Source organism: Dysidea avara, chromosome 7 (genome assembly GCF_963678975.1).
Source record: "Dysidea avara chromosome 7, odDysAvar1.4, whole genome shotgun sequence".
Lineage (NCBI taxonomy): Eukaryota > Metazoa > Porifera > Demospongiae > Dictyoceratida > Dysideidae > Dysidea > Dysidea avara.
In genome coordinates, this window is record NC_089278.1 from 37,120,345 (window position 1) to 37,139,401 (window position 19,057).

The window sequence follows — 19,057 nt, forward strand, 5'->3', positions numbered from 1 at the left end:
AAATAAGTCAATCATAGTTGGTGCCACATAGTGTATTGCTCAGCATTCCTGCAGGAAGCCCTTATAGGTGATAGCAAACTAGCCACTATCATCCTTGTTTACAGTAACAGTGATTGTAACACATGCTTTGGTTGTTATGATATTAACACCTCTCTGCAGGGGAAACCAGATGGGTGGACTTTATCATTTACAAGGATTCTTAGCCAAGTACTGCATAACAAAGGGATTTTTAATGACAGTAATGTACAGGCATGGTATCACGATAGTTATAACAAAATATCGTGATATCAATACTTTCAAAATATCGCGATATATCGCTAAAACGGTAGTATCGCTCAGCCCTAGCTGGTAGCATTAACAATAATTGAGTTATGCTTGGCAGGAGACATCAGTCAATCAGTCAGGCAGTCAGTCAGTTAGCAGAAAATTTTAAAAAAATTAGTAACTTGTTGGAAGGATTTGGGATCACTTTGAAGACATTTATGGGCTTGGTTATGCTGGACCAATGCTGCCAAATCATTATGAAGGAGAAGTGAGGCTGGTTTTTATGGTCAGAAAAATCCAAACCTTGATTATCCTTACTGGTGACTTACACAATACATTGTGAATCAATGACACATAAAGCTGGTGACTTAGAAAATGACATCACATCACACAGTACTACACACATACATTCTTACAAGCTAATGTCAGAGTACACTCAGACTAGACTATGACATGGTACATGATGTGGTTGTGTCATCACATGTTCTTACTCACATCATTGATCATTGTTACATTAGCTCCAGAATTCACCAACTCCTTGACAGCTTCAACACTACCAATGTATGACGCATCATGTAAAGGGGTATCACCGTCCTATACAAAGTGAAACATAACATCAAGTACTATATACACATACATTAGAAATTATTGGTGGAAGAGCAACAGATTATTTATGCCTTTGAAGATGTTAGCTGTTTGGTGACAGTTTTTTCTCTTCACAATCCACTTGTGTACATTAACCACATCACTATGACTTTCAACATTGTATAGAGAACAGGAAGAATGATAGCATGTATGAAATGAAAACATTCAAGCAGGTCAGATGATATTAGCATGTAACTATCATTCAATGTATGCAAAAACTGGTGAGTTATCAGTGCGATGGTTAGCTAGATAACTTTTCAGCTTCACACACTGAGAACAAGTAGTGAATACAATTGTATGGGAATTTTAAGTTTCATTATGGATCATAGAAAAATTAAGGAAACAAGGGACCTTGAGGTCGCTTACACCTACAGATATACTAGTAGACATTTTCCTTATACTTATTTGTTAATCTTTTTGTAACATTATTATGACTGGTAAACCCATGCTAACCACATCAAAAGAAAGGATGGCACCAGAGTTAATGTTTTCATCTGAACACACACCCCAGCTATCAATTACTGTTCCACCATTCCAGTAGCCCATTCCACTGTTTATACACTCCCCTCAAAATTGAAGTGGCCATTATGCTTTGTTTTCAGCTATGTTCGGTCCACTACAAATGAAGAACAGTGTAAGTGCCTCAGCACTCAATCCACTCACCACGGAAATATGACAATTCCTGTTTACAAACGTAGGGACCTTTGGGCTGTCAGCAAAAAGAAATGGGACACAATGGAGGACAAAGGTAAGTCCATGATGTGTGCATTGTACGTACTGCAGTATGCCAAAAGGCATGTCTCGGAAGGAAGCAACATTGAACAGTGAAAAAAATAAGCCAGTAGCTTTAGCTGTTATCGAGTTACACTTGCCTGAAGACATTAGGCAGGCAGGAAGTTAGTCAATAGAAAATTCCATTGAAATTTTGTAACAATCTAATGGAAGTATTTAGGGTCATATATACTGAAGGCACTTTTGGGCTTGGTTAGAATTTGAATGCTTGGTCTCAAATTATGTGGAGATGGTCCTGCACATAGTGCATAACATATAATACACAATATGGCAAGTTCTGCATTGTAGGGCAGGTACCAATGTTACGGTATTAAAGTGAAAATGTCTTTTGTTGTCATAATATAAGTTACGTGTTATCAAATGATGTTACATGTATAGCCTGCAGAATAGGACAGGTTAGAACAATGCACATCATTGTAAGTATCACATTACTATAGTTTCCTTAGCTTAGCTACTGCAATTCTGCAGGTTCAGGAGTATCTGCATGTTTCCCATCATTGTGGTATACATGCTGTACTTTGCAGGATGGTGGTGTAAGGCTCATGCACTTTAAAAGTAATATCACCACGCATGCTGCAGGGTATGAATGGCACTGATGTTTAATGCTTGGTTGTCACGTGCTCCCTGGCTGCACGTAGGGCAGGTAGCAATACTAAATACAAAGCCACCATGTGTAGAAAATGCACGTTCACTTTTTGATGCTGAGGTGATCTTGAACAGAACCACAAATCATCATGTTACAAGTGACACTACATACAACACTACTAACCCAACAATAACACAGGTACCTGACCTACAGTACAGCACTTGCCCTATTGTTTATGCTATACACTCCTACTTACAAAAAAGTTAACATTGAAAACCCAAGTTATTAAACATCACTGTCATTTACATGATCAAGGTATAGTGCTTTCCCTATATATTCTTCCACAAAGAAGGACTAAGAAATAGCAACAGTAAACTTTATTTCTATCACATGCTCTCATCATGTGCCCTTTGCTGTATAGACACTATACAAGAATTTTATTCCTCTCCAGAACAGTCAAATCCAATGGTTTATATGTTTTATTGATTTGAATTTTGTTTTATCACATACTGAAGCAATTAAAATATGCACAAAAATTTTATGTGGCATACCAGTTTATTTTGTTAAATAATTTTTTTTTGCAAAACAGCGGGTTATTGCTTAACCAGTTGCACATACAAGCAGTACAATATACACAGTCACTGGCTACTTTACAATAACGAGTCACAGGTACAGATTGTGAATTAGATGTTTAAATCTTCACAACATTTACATCAGACATCTTCTAGCATAGAGTACTATAGGTGGATAGTCCTAGCAAATAAGGAGTGTTGATAGGTCACCGTGTTACATGTAGTTGTTGAAACGTTGGTGGTGTCCCCTAATTATAGAGTCAGTGCAATTAGTTCAATGTCAGGAATTTGAATCAAATGATGAGTAATTTTAAAGTAAAAGCATCTCACAAACCACTTCACATATCAAAGTAGTTTTAGTGTCAAATGAAATGCTCATGATCTGGCTTTGCCAAGTTTGCTAAAAGAAATTCCCATATAAACAAGTTGTCTATGGCACATCACTAGAATTCTTTGTGTAATTTACATGATGCACTAACTTGTGTGTGATGTATGGCTCAGTGGTTAGGACAAGTGCCTTCTAATGATGAGATGGTGAGAGAAATTCCTTGATGTTACCTAACCTTTTGTACTTCATGCAGATTTTGAACCTTTTACTACAATCATCATTACTGGCACTTCTACCTAACTACATTTGTAACTTTTCATGTTATACCTTTATTCTTTCTACCTAACTGTTCCTAAACACTAACACTGTAAAGTGTTTTGTACTTACAAAGTAGCTAATTTTACAAGGAAGGTGATGACAGCTATTGATTGTAACGTAGTATAGGAGCAGGAAGGAATCAGTGCTATACATACACTTTAGTAGATAGTTTAATGCTTATCAGCTTTTTATGTATGTAACTTCTATATAAGGCAATAAAGTTCTGCACGAAGGGTACGCACAGTTACCAGTCATAATCTATCACCCTAATTGAATGAATAACATACTTACTAGGAGAACTCCACCAATGTTAGTATACACATATGACAATCACTACTACACCAGACACATAACACACACAACATAGTATTCAAGATTTATTTTTGAGCATTACTATTGCAATTTCAATTTTAATAAAAGCAAAATTGGACGATGACAATTTCCCACAGAGTAACACAGACCAGTGAGATGTCATCCCATACACATCACTACATATACCACACAATCAATACTACACCAGACACATACACACATGATCATAGAGGTCACCAATGTACATGATAACTCTACACATCATTTAATGCTACACACTCCCACAGCAATACTACTTGTTTAAATGAAGTTTAAAGACTTTAAACATAGTTAATGGTGGGAGCAAACACCACACACACCTTTGCTAGCTAAAGGAGAGAATTATCTAGAAAACAGCATTATTTGGAGTAACAATGCATGCGCAGCAAGTACGTAACACACGGTCAGTCCATCACCTACTCAAGAGTCTTACCCATATCTCTCCCACCACTTCCCTAGCTAGGTAATATGGCTGTAGAGGAATAAGCACATAGCCACAAGTATACAATTTATTTCAGCGGCCAATGGGTTGCCGTAAGCATGCAGACAGATTTGTTCCTATATACTTGTATAAATTCACCCGACAGATTACCTCACAAGGCAGACGTTCAATTGCATACTAAAATTACATTGAATCACATACCCTTGTACATGTGTCTGAATATACTGAATGTGTAAACACTATATATGCAGGGAATGCTTGACAACCAAACAACCTCTGGTCAATCTGTATTAGTGTCCAGACCACTACTGCTGGAGAGCAGCCTGTATGGTGCATAGCTACTGTACTGTACACATACATAACGGCAAGTCACATAACACAGCTTACTACACTATAGTTACTGCTTTGCTGTACGTGTGTTCCTTGCTGTGTGTTATTCTCTACCAATGCAGATGGTGCTGTCAGACATCCAGTCCACAGATTACATAATTGAAATTGCTGGTCCACCACCATGATCAGACTACCACAGCCACTGGCCATAACACGTAGCTAATGCTAACCCCTTAAAGGGACATGAATGCTACCAGAAGTCAGCACGCCGCAAAAGCCAGCAAATGCTATTCCTCTCACACTGGGAGTACCAACATGCCTCTTGCTTGATGGGCACATATTTGGAGTACCAACATGTCACCTGCTTTATTGGCACATGTTTGCTACAAGGCCAAAGGAGGTGCACCTGTATTCTGGTACACTGTTGTCATTGCATACTTGTGCCTCTTTCTGTGCCATCACAAACAGAGCAATACTAGCTATGGTTGCTACGCAGCACCTCCATTCCTGATAGAGGGACTGTGATAGTATGAGGTCTCACCTAGGATGGCTGCTGCATATCACGTAGGCATAAATTGTACCCATCATCATGCTCGGGTATGAAGAACTTGGTGGTGCGAAAACAATTCCTGACACCAAATTCTTCCTTATACCCAAGTATCTGTTGCCTCAAAGTAAAGCCCATTTTTCCCATTGGCCTTCAGTAGAGTTGGAGGTTTATCCCAAAAGGCAGCCAAGACTCTGTACAGATACCAAACTACCCCCACAATCATTAGCTTGTGGGAGGAGAAGCAACAGACAACTGATAATCAACTAGGCTAGAGAATAACAAGTGAGTGACCAACATTAACAGTTAACATGTACACAACAGTTACTACCAACATCTCATTACTATACTAGCTTACATCATTGATGGCATTAACATCCAGTCCTGACTTGATGCACTCCTTCACTATGGCAGTATCTTCCCCAATAGCAGCATGATGGAGTGTGGTCGAATTGTCCTACAACAACACAAATCATGAAGAAGTGAATGAGTAGTTTAAGTTGTCATGTTTGTACAATGTACATAGCTACAACATAAAGTTACTATCAAACTTGATCATTTTGCACAATATATCCTGAAACTAATATACCAACAACAATCATTACAACATGTTACTATTAACTTTATTACAGTACATGGGCAGGTGCTGCTGGCCACATATCCTGATTTCTGGTGACTACCCAATTAAAGAGTTTTAATTGTTATTCAATACCATATTTACCTGCATAGACACCCGAGTGTTTATATTTACTTTTAATCCACAAGCCTTTCTTCTCAAAGTGTACCAAAGTTCAAGACAATCGAGCTACACATTCGCATTTTATAATGATTTTTGTTAGGTGTGCAAAAAGAATAATCTAAGCCCCCCAAGCCCCCTAAACGAAGAAGAAAAAAACAAAGAAATTAAGCAGATTTTAAAGGCTTCTATTTCACGGTGGCGTTTGCCAATTTTGCTCAAATTTGGTATGTGGGGTGCTGAAGGTGAGGGACATTTGCAGTATACAAATGATTCCAATTCGTGAAGGAAGCACGGAGCTACGTATGCATGAAAATAGTGCTTTGTTTCTTCCAATAATTATACTCACAATGTGGCGTGCCGGCTTTCTTGCCGGCACGCCACACTATCGTGTGTCTTGATCATTGTTATGTGTTCCTACAGTAAAGGGCATGCAAATTATGGGAATTTATTTACAGCACAGTAGAAACTTCACCATTGTTACTTCTTTCTTGGAAACGCTTTCATTTTCTACACACTAAGGAGTATAGGGAAAGCTTTAACATTATTCAAACTGAATCATGACATATAAAAGTCATGTGAGTAAAATAATTACTTATTTTTAAAGTTTAGAATTAACAATTTTACAATGTACTTTCTGATTGAGCAATTGTGAAAATTTATTTTACTGGCACATATTACACTCTGCAGCACTTGAAATATCATCCAGTGTGTAGAAGGATAAGGTGTCATACATGTTTATGTGGTGAACCAGACTAGAAGGTAGGCAGGAAAAGCAGTAATGATCCTTTCTCTTTCTCTTTTGTGTGAACTGTTAACAATGTATCCATGTATAGGGCCTGCCGATTATGCTGGCATAATAGGTGCTTGAAAGCATTGAGCATAATGCTAGCATAATAGGCAGAACACTTGTGCATTACCATAAATTCTTGCTTACCAAAATACTTATCAAAATACATATCACAGAAAAAGATCGATATACTTTAATAGAACAGTCAGAGAATAATCAAATAGCTGACTGTTCTATTAGAGTATATCGATCTTTTCTATGACATGCATTTTGACAAGCAAGGATTTGGAGTCTGTGCTTCAGCAACTTACTGTTTTCCCAAATTTACTAGAAAAACTGGTATAAATATTGAGCATAATTTCAGCATAATAGGTAAATATTGAGCATTAATTTAAGTACAGTTGCATTGGTTCAATAATCAGTATCAGCAGTATTGGCTACTAGCTGACTAATCGGTTTTGATTAAATTAAAGCTGATGTTAATCTACACTGTGTTGTGTAGTATAATGATGTGGGGGAGGCTAGACATAAGTTATTTGGCATTTTAATTAAGTTATGTGTTGATGGTTCAGTGGTGACTATAAGCCATGCCCATAATAAACTGTCAGGTTTTAGGCCATGCCCAACAGTAAACTGAGGTTTAGGTTTCTATGTAGTACCAGCCATTTGTCTCAACCATATAGCAGTAGTAAAATGTACTTAAAACCTTGTCAAAGTGAGTAGCTTTTGCTTGTGGTATACATCTAACTTTATACTTTAGTCTAGAATGAGCTGTATATCAATGATTATGTCACTAATGTGAGTCATTTAATGATGAGGTTGAGAGATAGTGTTATTAGTGTATATCGGATCAGTTATCGGTATTGGCTGCTAATATCGGTTGTCAGAATAATCGGCTAATTTGGTTATCGGTGCAACACTAAATTTAAGCATACATAATAGGCAAAATTTTGAGCAGTGCAGCATAGCATAATAGGTAAAAATAATTGGCGGGTCACTAGCCACACCACACAATACTAGTCTAGTCCACACTCACAATAACCAAATATGTTAACACAGTTAGTTCTGTCACTGTGGAATATGGTCACTGTACAAACCATGTATAGTGACTTGTCACAACTACTCAATAAAGTTCACATATTTTGTCTAACAGGTGACTGGATTTGTACTAGTTTAACTGTATTAGTAGATGTAATAGGATTGCTTGTTGTAGCACAGTAGACCATCAGTTATCCAAACTTCAATGGTCTCAGGCTATGATAAAAAGTATTCAGATAAGTGAACTGTTCAGCCCATTCATTTATATTCAGAACTTTGTTCACATACTCCAATAGAACACACCCTTACTCTAATAAACCATCTACAAACAAAATACTCTAATAGAACAGTCATTATCAATTTTAGATAAATGATGGTACAGGCAGATAACTGAGGGACTACCGTATATTGGATTAATAGTTCTTACTTTGTAAACAAGAAGAAATTATGTTCAGCTATATGATGGACTATTTTACCCTTTCCTGTTTACAATTCTCGTACCATTAATCCCATATACTACATCTATGGTCAGACTGGTCTGACTGACTCATTCTGTTCAGCTGATTCACAAAGCAAAAAAAATTACTTTTCACTGTAGTTCTCTGTTTATGTTTGATAAAAATCAATCCGATAACCATAGCAACTGTTATTCAATCAACAATTACTGTTACAGAGTGATCAAACTTAGCAACCATTCCTATAGCACCAAAGGGATTATACCTTAGTAATGTTTGCAGTGTTGCCAAGCAACCATCATTTTACTCCACAATGGAGACATCTATCACTATGGTTACACTATATAGTTGTCATGTTTTTAATGAAATAGCCATGCTAATAGAATGGGTAGCTATTTCACTTTTTTGCAAGGCACCTTAAGGTTACAGGTTAGGCGCTTAATAATACGTTATTATTTTTCGATGCATGATAATGGATGATACAATATTAGCACGAAACTCAAGCAGGTGTTAGTGAGAAGGTTGTTAACTTCAAAGCGTTGTATAGCCACGTGATAATAGCGGAGGTATGACACAAAGTGAGTGTTAACAATTTACTACGGAAGGCAGTCAAGAGTAAAATTAAGTCCCCGCAATATGGTTGAACCAGCCGAACCAGTGTTTAACGTTACTCAGTGCTTAATGTGGTTATTATTCATCAAAAATAGCAGCTGTCAGCCAATTAGTACTAATTTTTTAGGGCAGTATCAACGGGTGGTTATATTATCTAGGTCCTGTCATGGAGACTTTGTGGGAAAACTGACTAGAGGCTGGTTAATTATCATATCTTTCAAGGATAATGGTGAGTAGTTCTGCTACGGAAATACCGCGAGTCCACTACCGGGCTGTTACAATTGGATAACAACTCAATTCATTTGTGAAGACCTAGAAATCACTAAGTAATAGCTAAATATCACGATGTGGCTTCCCATGAAACCTGGTTTTTGATGAATAGCAACTCAACAGTTTCACAGTTTAGTGCTTGCATTTCTGTACAAATGCTTCCCTTGTTGAGTGTATCACTGCTTATGGTATTACTTGTACAGTACGTTAATATTCATGTAATTTTAGTGAGTTCTTCCAAGTAAAACGGTTAAAACAGAACTATAAACAAAGCTCCTGCAAAATTATTTATCTGGTAACCCGTAACCTTCACAAAACAAGTCCAATACTCATTTCACTGGATAATATAACATACAGTATTTCTAATACCGCAAAGCGGGATTCTTTTGAGGGAGAAAGTTCTTGCAGATTGCCACTATCCAAAATTTCCAGGAGGAATTTTTTTTTATGCGTTGACAAATCTCAAACAAAGCCATTTTGATCAAGGCTGCAATTTTGAGGAGAAATTTTTGCCTGGTTTTGAATAAACACCTGGTCTCAAATGAATATATTATAAATGATGAAGTGAAGAACGTTTTATAGAGTTCCTATATAGCTAGAATCTGTGACACATGATTAAGTAAGAAGACATCAAGGAGAGTACAACACTGAGGTATAAGTTGGCTCATGAATGATGGTCACGTATATAAATGCCGGTATAGTATAGTGCGGGGTAAGAGTTGCTTAAAATGCCTGGCCATAATTCAACACAATATGGTACATTATATAACAGATTAAGGTGGCGGTCAAATGATCAGTCATGATTATATATAATTGTTCAGTGGACATTTCTATTCTACAATAAGCCGTACTGGGGGATGCTGCAATACTATTACCGTAAGTCCTCTAAAAATTTGGCATATTTTTAAATCAATAGTTTTCGTCTCGCCAAATTTTGGCCTATAATTAGATAGAAATCACCACTAATTTTAGTTGATCGATCACTCGTCACAGTATAATTGGTATCGTTGATATTAAGGCTAGACAACTCTGACGTTCTCGTCATGATCAGCATCCATCGCAAAAATAGCAAATGTGCCGATTTTTTTATTAGGGGAAATTATTTCACTGTTAGAATACGGGTGCCGAATAAATAGAGGGGGCCGAAATTTTAGAGAGAACTTACGGTATCTACACATGATCACGTCAACAAGAACTAACAGCATTGTCATGACTAAGTTAACTAGTTTAAGATAATCCCACACAGCTACTCTAACCATACATATTATTACACAACAGATGGTTTCATAGGGTATAAAATTTATTGTAGCACGGTCTCCTGTTATCCACTTAACAGCCATCTTAATTTGTGTGATTACTACACTAATACTATACCACTATACACATAACCTCATTATTAATAAATTATGATCACTAACTTTAGCAACCATATCCAGTTTAGCTCCTGCTGTGAGTAGGAGTTGGAAAACTTCATGGTGTCCATATAGGGCTGCAAAATGTAGGGGTGTCAATTGATCCTATAGTGAATTATATTTGATGACAATTAACTTCACAACATACTAGCTACACTACTACACATCAACAATAATACAGTGGAGAGTCAATTATCCAAACTAATATGGAGGAGTGTTTATGATAACATTTGAAGTTATTGACCACAAATAGTGAATGTGTAGCCAGTAATCACATCACCTAACAAAGTGTTTATAACTTCAACATAACTACCAGTGTACGACCATCACTCTACCATAAATATCATCCAATAAAAATTGTACACCTACTAAACAGGACCACACCACACTAGTATGGCTGCTATCACATGATCTACTATAACTCAAACAACAAGACTGTTTTCATTTATAATTCTAAATCAGTTAAGTGTGGTCAACTTGTCTGATCAATTTACTGATGGTGGACACTCCTACTAAACCTGTATATGAGCACATTACACTATAATAATGAAATTCCACTGCACTATCAAACTATACCACTACACAATTCGGTCACAATCTACACACAACATGTATAGTCTCACATGACCATACACTGTTACCATGGTTACTATTTTGTTAACAGAAACCTGACGTCTGACTATAATACGTACTTACACAGGGGCTTACCGCTCTACTTTACTAGAAATTCTTTTGATGTGGTTAATTAAAATTTTGACTTTGATGTTGGTAGCAAATTGACATTTTTACTGATCTACTTTATTTCACTAGGGAAAGCTCTGTAACACATTATTTCATGTTCAAGATTAATTCCAGATTTGAAGGGTTAAGTAATTAAGCGACAAACCAAACCATGAAATGTTCTGAACCTGTCTATAATATGTTTGCTATTGTCTAAACAATTTGATTATACAGCTACTTCAGTCTTGTTCATAATGGGAACCACAAGAATGCTATAAACCATAAATCTGTAAAAATTGATTTGTGAGCATGTTCAACCATTAGTAAACATTGTTCTAATGTTCCTTACAATACAATAAACATTGTTAGTCTGTTTATAATTGAAGCAATACAAGTTAAGACTGGCTATCAGGTGCTTTCACAACTACAACCACATGTGCGTAAACACACACATGGCCTAAAATCCATCTCACAAAAAAATTGCATTACAAAATCATAACCTTCCCTACTGTACATGATAACAGGTGATTATGTAACATTACTAGCAATAGCTAGTACATCAAGGATTTGATTACCCATGTTCCAGTGTTTTGTTGGTTTAGTGCATGAAGAATGTTATAGTGTATAAATCTCTATCACTGTCGGGTTTATAGCCTGAGGACACCATATGGCATCCTTAGCAGTTAAAGGGTTTTAGCATGAATACTCAGCAAGGTGAAGAATATTGGTCCTTCATTACCAAGATTACTCAGTATAAGATATTATTACTCAACACCACTATGTCATGGTGGAGTAGATTGTGGAGTGACATCAGTGTGGCTAGTGATGAGGAGAATAGATGTTACAGTGACATTACTCTACTAGACCATTATAGAAAACTCACTAAGAGTACAGCATGATGTGGTGATGTCAAATAATCCCACCATGAGAAACCAGACCAAAGTTTTGATATGGATACAAAACTGTGCACGTTTGTCTTTTAAGTAAGTATATAGGGGATTCCATGACTTTACTAGAAGCCACATACTAACCCACATATATTAAAAACTTTCCTGCTTGAGGAGACTGGGTATCCAACAATTTCTGCGAATATATTAGAAATGGTCTTTACAGAAGGTTTTAAGAATAATTGAAAGTTCTGGGGTGGGTAGTTGTGAAATGAAAGACTACTTGTCGAAAAATCTCAAAGAAAAGTTGATAAGAAGGTATGCTAAAATAGCCTTAATTCACGAGAAACCTTGGTTCAAATGCCGTAATTTGTTCCGTAAGTCGTAATTTCACAGCTACAATCTGGAGATTCCTTACACAGTGTCCCTACGATCCTGTCAATAATATATGTGTGCTTTGGCCCATTAGCATTGCTCATTTTCCCGATGCTATGAGCAACTCCCCATGCTTCAGGACCAATCCAGGTTAAAGTATATGGGGCATTGCATTGACATCTCAAAAGTGAGTAGTGCGAATGGGCAGAAGTACATTGACAGGTTCATAGGGGTACTGTGTAAGGAATCTCCAGATTATAGCTGTGAAACTACCGACTTACAGAACAAATCACGGCATTTGAACCAAGGTTTCTCGCGGATTAAGACTTTTTTTTAGCATACCTTCTTATCAACTTTCCTTCAAGATATTAATTTAATTTAACAATAGCTTTATGGTGAAAACACCACTGGTCTGTTGGCAACACACGCCAACAGCCAGAAAGTACACTACATGTTATAACTACACTACACATACTTAACTACTTAAATGACATACATTTGTTACAAGTGATACAGGATTACAGTCTTTTTTCTTTACTAACCATCCCAGAACTTTCAAGTATTCTTAAAACCTTCTGCAAAGACAGTTTCTAAAATCTTTGCGGATATTTTTGGACGCCCAGTTACTTCAAGCAAGAATATTTTTAGCGTATGCGGGTTAGTATGTGGCTTCTAGTAAATTCGCGGACTATACATATAGTATGCCTTACCTTTCCCTTGCTGCTGTACATATAGCAAAATGCTATCACTGCCAATACAACCCTGTACAAAGTTCCCACACTATCACTGTCATTTTTATGTTGTGACGTCAAAGTGGATAAGGTCCATACCACTCTAGTTTACTACACTACTGTTATTAGGCCAAACATGTTTCAGATCAGGAAAGTTAACCTAAACCAATGTGGGATGGTGACTCATTACATTATAATCTGACTATTTATTATAGCAAGCTGAATGCTCTATTAGAGCATATCAATCTCCCGGCTTTTAGGTGATTCTTTAGCCCATCTAGCTTGCTTTCCTCTATGCCTATGTAAGTGAATTAGTTTACTACTCCCATACAATCACTGAGGTGATGGAATAATGGTGGACACTTTTGCGATGTCATAATAATAAACAAATTTACACAGGCAGTAAGATATGTATAACAACACAGCCCCGGGGGATCTGTAACATAAAATCAACAACAAGTGACCTTATTACAATAGTCACTTTACTATCATGTCATGTACTATATCGGCTATCATTTCTGTATCAGCAAAAATTTTGCACCTTCAACCTTTGTATCACAATTTGAATTTTGATAAAGCAAACTTGGAGGATGACAATTTCCCACAGAGTAACACAGACCAGTGAGATGTCATCCCATACACATCACTACATATACCACACAATCAATACTACACCAGACACATAACACACATACACACATGATCATAGAGGTCACCAATGTACATGATAACTCTACACATCATTTAATGCTACACACTCCTACAACAATACTACTTTTTTAACAGTTAACATGTACACAACAGTTACTACCAACATCTCATTACTATACTAGCTTACCTCACCGATGGCATTAACATCCAGTCCTGACTTGATCAACTCCTTCACTATGGCACTATCTCCTCCAATGGCAGCACAATGGAGTGCTGCATTATCATACTAAAACAACACAAACACATCATCACTACAACAATCATCATAACACTACACTAAAAATTGTTAACAATTATCAACATACATTACTACCCCAACTATGCTATATTCTGCTATATACCCATCCAGCTACACTACTAGTTACACATACACTGTAGTGTTATCTGTTGTGTAACTATCATATAGCTAACTGGAAATCTTTCACAGAACACATTTACAAGTGCACAGGGTGCAATACAGTGTGGATTATAAAATACTACGTGTGATCCATTGAACAAAAACTAGACTTGTAGAAATATGTACCTAGTGCATAGCTGCATGGATCTAGTAATGAGATGATGGTGAGGCCATCTGAGTAGCTGTAACTACCATTGTAAAAACTAGACTTATCCCCTTCCCCCATACACAGAAAATTTGAGATTTTAAATGGTACATGAAATTTAATGGCGCTACAGTGTATAGTACTGATCAAATGCAATGTCATCTCTCGAGAGTGGGAGTAATTTAAAAGCTCGCTAAGTAAAGGGCAAGGCACTCATTTTGTTGACAAGTATTCATCCTGTTTAGTTTGAGATGAATACTCGGAAGCAAAAAGAGTGCCACGCCCTTTAATTAGTGAGTTTTTTAATTGCTTGCACTCTCGCGAGACGATGTTGCGTTTGAGCTGTACGGTACATCATTGATAGTGTAAAATTCCATTCACATTTAACATAGTAAAAAATCATATCACATAGTTACAGGCTGCATATAGCATTTCATCACTTGTAGACAGCTGGTTATAAGTCAATTATAATGCCCACACTCAGTGATGTTACTATTGTTTATAGTGTCATAATCATTATGTAATGCTGACTGCTCTTTTAGAGTATTTTGATATCGATCTCTTTAGCAGATTTTAGTGAGATATTTTCTTCTACTCTCCCTCTCTGACCAATGCTGATGAAGGATTTTGAGAGTTGCTATATGTTTGAGTATTCAGAGCAAGCTATTTCTGACTTTCAATATTATTTGTTGTTCAAGGCTGAAACCATACCAGCCATACTGCTAAATCCATCCTTGTGGTGATTTGAAGTTTTGGAGCAATTGTAGCTTGCCACTAGCTTGTACTATACACACCATAATACATCATGTATAAAGCTGTAAGTAGGACTCACTTTGTACTTTGCATTTGTCAATTCATTAATAAAAAATACAACAATGAAATGTACAGTCAATTTCAGGTTGCTTGCGAATGCATTTGAACGCGATTGCTTGGACACGCGAGCTGTTTTCTTTCAACCAAGCTCCTTTTAATCCGCTCAAAGTACGAAAATTGATCTAAGTGAAACCAAATGTGAAAATTCACTACTTTACTGGCTAGCACTGTTTATAATAATACAATAAACATCACTAACCTGTTGACAGTTGAAGTGATTATCTCTAGGTCAGGTTTTCCAGCATTTGAGCAAGTGCACATGCGCATACAAGCACGAGGTCACTGTTTTGAGGCGTACAAAAGTAGCAATACGTCACTCCAACCTATATAATCCCTCTCCTTACTGTTTCTCTTTATTAGTAGTGCCATTATCACGTCGAAGAATCATCTACAATGCTTGTTATCGACGTTCCAAAAGTACACGATTGCATCATCTAACCGTGCAATAGTGCACAAGAGACCAGTTATCCCTGTTCCCGTTCATGTAAGGGCGTACCCACTACAGGATAAGCGCAAGGGCTACTAAAACGCTCGACTGAAGTTACAGAGCGTTTAGAATGTGATGCTACGGGTGTTTATAATCGAAACCGCCATATGGCGGTTGTGGTGGTAAGAGGGTTAATAACGCAACTACATTTTTCGCCTTCTTAGATTGCTAGACAAAACATACTGAGGTAGATATTCAACACATCAAAGCACTGCACATAAGCATTCACATGATCACGTTTGAAAATCACATTGTGTGTGCGAATTGTGCAATTGCATTCATAAGCAACCTAAAATTGATTGTATGTTGAGTACACATTTTAGAGCGTACACAATGTATTTTTGTAGTTTAGTGTAGTAAAAGAGATACATTTCTAGTCACTCCATTGAGATCGGGCAGGAGATGTAAAAATGTACTGTCTCTTAGCAACATAATGACAGTTGTTATTTGTACAAGCCACCAAACATGTAAACTTCAACCCTCAGGGTCCCTTCTGTTAGAGCTGTGTCCTGAGGACAAGAGAACTGATTATTGGATGGCTCTCTATAATCAGTCAATCAACCAAATACTTGACTTCATCCTTTTTCAATGTAATCACTTCATGTATTCATCCTATACTAGTCAAACGTATCATTTGAAAGAAAAATAAAGGTGAAAAGTGATGCTATGATATAGGAGACCAGAAAAGGCAGAATAACTTTAGTGCACCAATAATGATGAAAACAGTAAACAATCTTGTGGTCATGTGATCCAACTGATTAATTGGTTATTGCCCTGTTATTAATCACCCTCAGTAATAACCAATTAACAGTGTTGGGGGTAACACATTACTTATGTAACGTGTTGCATAATAATTATTATTTTTGTGGTAACAAAGTAATATAACGAATATGCTATAAAAACAGATAATATATATAACTCAAGTTACTTTACTTACAAATGTAATGTGTTACCTACATAAGTAATGAAGTTACTGTAATGAGTGTAATATTACATAACATCATTACTACAAGTAACGAAGTTACTAATCTTGTTACTAATCCACTAAGTAATGCCTAGCCACAACGAAGTAACGAAGCCTACTGAATGAAGCTTATTCACCAGCTTCTTACTTATAACCAAGATTTGTACATTGTCCAACAACGCAATCATGTCACGTGATAAAGTGGTAGTTTCACACGTGACAGCTTAAGGCTGTGGACACAAAGTAATATAATATGTAATATTATTATAGTTACTTTATTTTATGGGTAATATGTAACTGTAACTAAATAGTTCAGTTGCAAGTAATATGTAATATGTAACTAGTTACTTTTATAAAGTAATTGCCCCAACACTGCCAATTGATCATTATTTTGATTAATCACAATTGATTCATAGCCCTACTCCTTGTATTTTGATCTGACACAAATTTTATTATTATCAACAAGTTACAACAAACCAAGTGTCTTAGCTACTTGGACTGTCTAGTGGTAGTTACATTATACATGGTATTTAAAAATATCAATATTATTAGACAAATTAGTAAGATCATTAATATGTCTAGTAAGACTACAATTAGGCCATACCAAATTAATCATATGTTTCCCAGATTGTTTGCCCTCTAGTAGTGACCCGGCCAGGTCGAAAAGTAAATAATGTAAACCGCAACTAACTGTTTTGCTGGAGTTTACATGACTGCTCTATTAGAGTATCCCTATCTTGACAGGTGCAAAAGCTAAAGTCCTTCCGAAATAGAGCTCCATTTTCTACCCCTTGCTGTTACACTATTACTGCTTGCACATTATTACAGAATCTATAGCCATGTTAGCAATTATTTTAAGAGTCACGTGATTTGCGTTTATTTTGGGTTTGCCAAAACATTGATCCGCTGCATCCATGAAACATAACATTAATTTGTCATGGCCTTAGTTCATCACCTATGGTAATGGACAAGCCACACCCACCAACAGTAATTACACATTATAATAATCACCTCATCCTTAGCATGAAAATCTGCTCCTTTGGTGAGTAGGAGCTTAAAAGCTTCCAACTGTGCATGTCTTGCAGTGATCAGTAGCAACGTCATGTTGCCCTATAGTAATAGACAATGACATGTAATAAGACATCATGTAGTGACTATAGTGAGACAGATGAGGTCACTATACTGTACCACTTCTATTGTACTGAATACAGTGGATAGTAATGTACCAAAATGAAGGATTAACATAAGGGTATACCTTATATGGCTATTGAGCACTATAAATTAACTACTACCTCACTAGAGACACAAATACTGAATATTATGAAGGGTGTAGTCATGATCTTGACATTCCAAGGTAAACTAAAAGTTTAGAGTAGGGACAACAAACTAACAAAAAATGTAGTTCAGGACTACTAACCATGACTGGATGATCATTTATACTACCATGGAAACCACCCCACTATGTGTGTGTGTATAACATGTAACACAATATACCTCATATTGTGCCATACTGTAGAGTTGGGTTGTTAATCACATTTGTCAATTAAGCACGTGCAAATATTATTTGTTAAGCGCATACACATTTCTTGTGATTAACCATATGGCTGATAAGCACATGTGGGAAAATGCAAGGTTCGACACACGACAAAGCTACATACAGGAAGAAACGCTGGAAAGTGAATGTCTCCTTGAGCGCTTAAGTCTCCCTTGAGGTCTCCCTTCACTGTGTACACAGCAAATCAGCCATCTGGATTACAATATTCTTGTTCATTATGAAGGATGTCACCCAGAAATAGAGCTAAATATCCTTACACATTGGCGCGGTGACTGGCACGAACTACTAACTCCTCTATTGCAACACAGTGATTCCATGTAAACACAACATAATTGTTTATTAGGCATATGCCCCTAACAGATAGTATGATTTTTATAAAAGTTTTCTCCGAAAATTATAAGCGCATGTGCTTAACAACCCGTCTCTACGGTATCTACAAAAAAAGGAAAAGTATACAAAGTGTGAAACAATTGAAATTGAAGTAGCTTAGTGATGGGTTGTTCATTGTAACTGGGCAAGTTATTGATGCAATTAGCTTGTAACTTCATAATTAGATGGTCGTAAAATAAAGTTGTGTTATTTCACAAGCTACACTGTACTACATCATCACAAATTATCAAAACCTTTTAGGATTAATCAAGTAGTATACTATCTGAGATTTAGAGTCACTCTATAATAGCTCATTACACATGAGGCTTGTATTTAATTTGTTGTGTGTTCAGTT

General features: G+C 36.6%; 1 protein-coding gene across 2 annotated transcripts in view; it reads right to left on the reverse strand.

Moving 5' to 3' along the window:
* Positions 1-19,057, reverse strand: part of LOC136262574 (death-associated protein kinase 1-like) — a 70,146-nt gene that overhangs the window by 45,978 nt on the left and 5,111 nt on the right. Inside the window, exons 3-7 of one of the 2 annotated variants that reach the window (XM_066056907.1) lie at positions 17,790-17,888; positions 14,040-14,138; positions 10,495-10,593; positions 5,534-5,632; positions 760-858 (exon numbers count right to left, since the gene is read on the reverse strand). In XM_066056907.1, coding sequence (XP_065912979.1) covers positions 760-858; positions 5,534-5,632; positions 10,495-10,593; positions 14,040-14,138; positions 17,790-17,888 — 495 coding nt within the window. Of the gene's footprint in view, positions 1-759; positions 859-5,533; positions 5,633-10,494; positions 10,594-14,039; positions 14,139-17,789; positions 17,889-19,057 lie in introns of those variants that run through there. The other variant, XM_066056908.1, reaches the window with a different exon arrangement.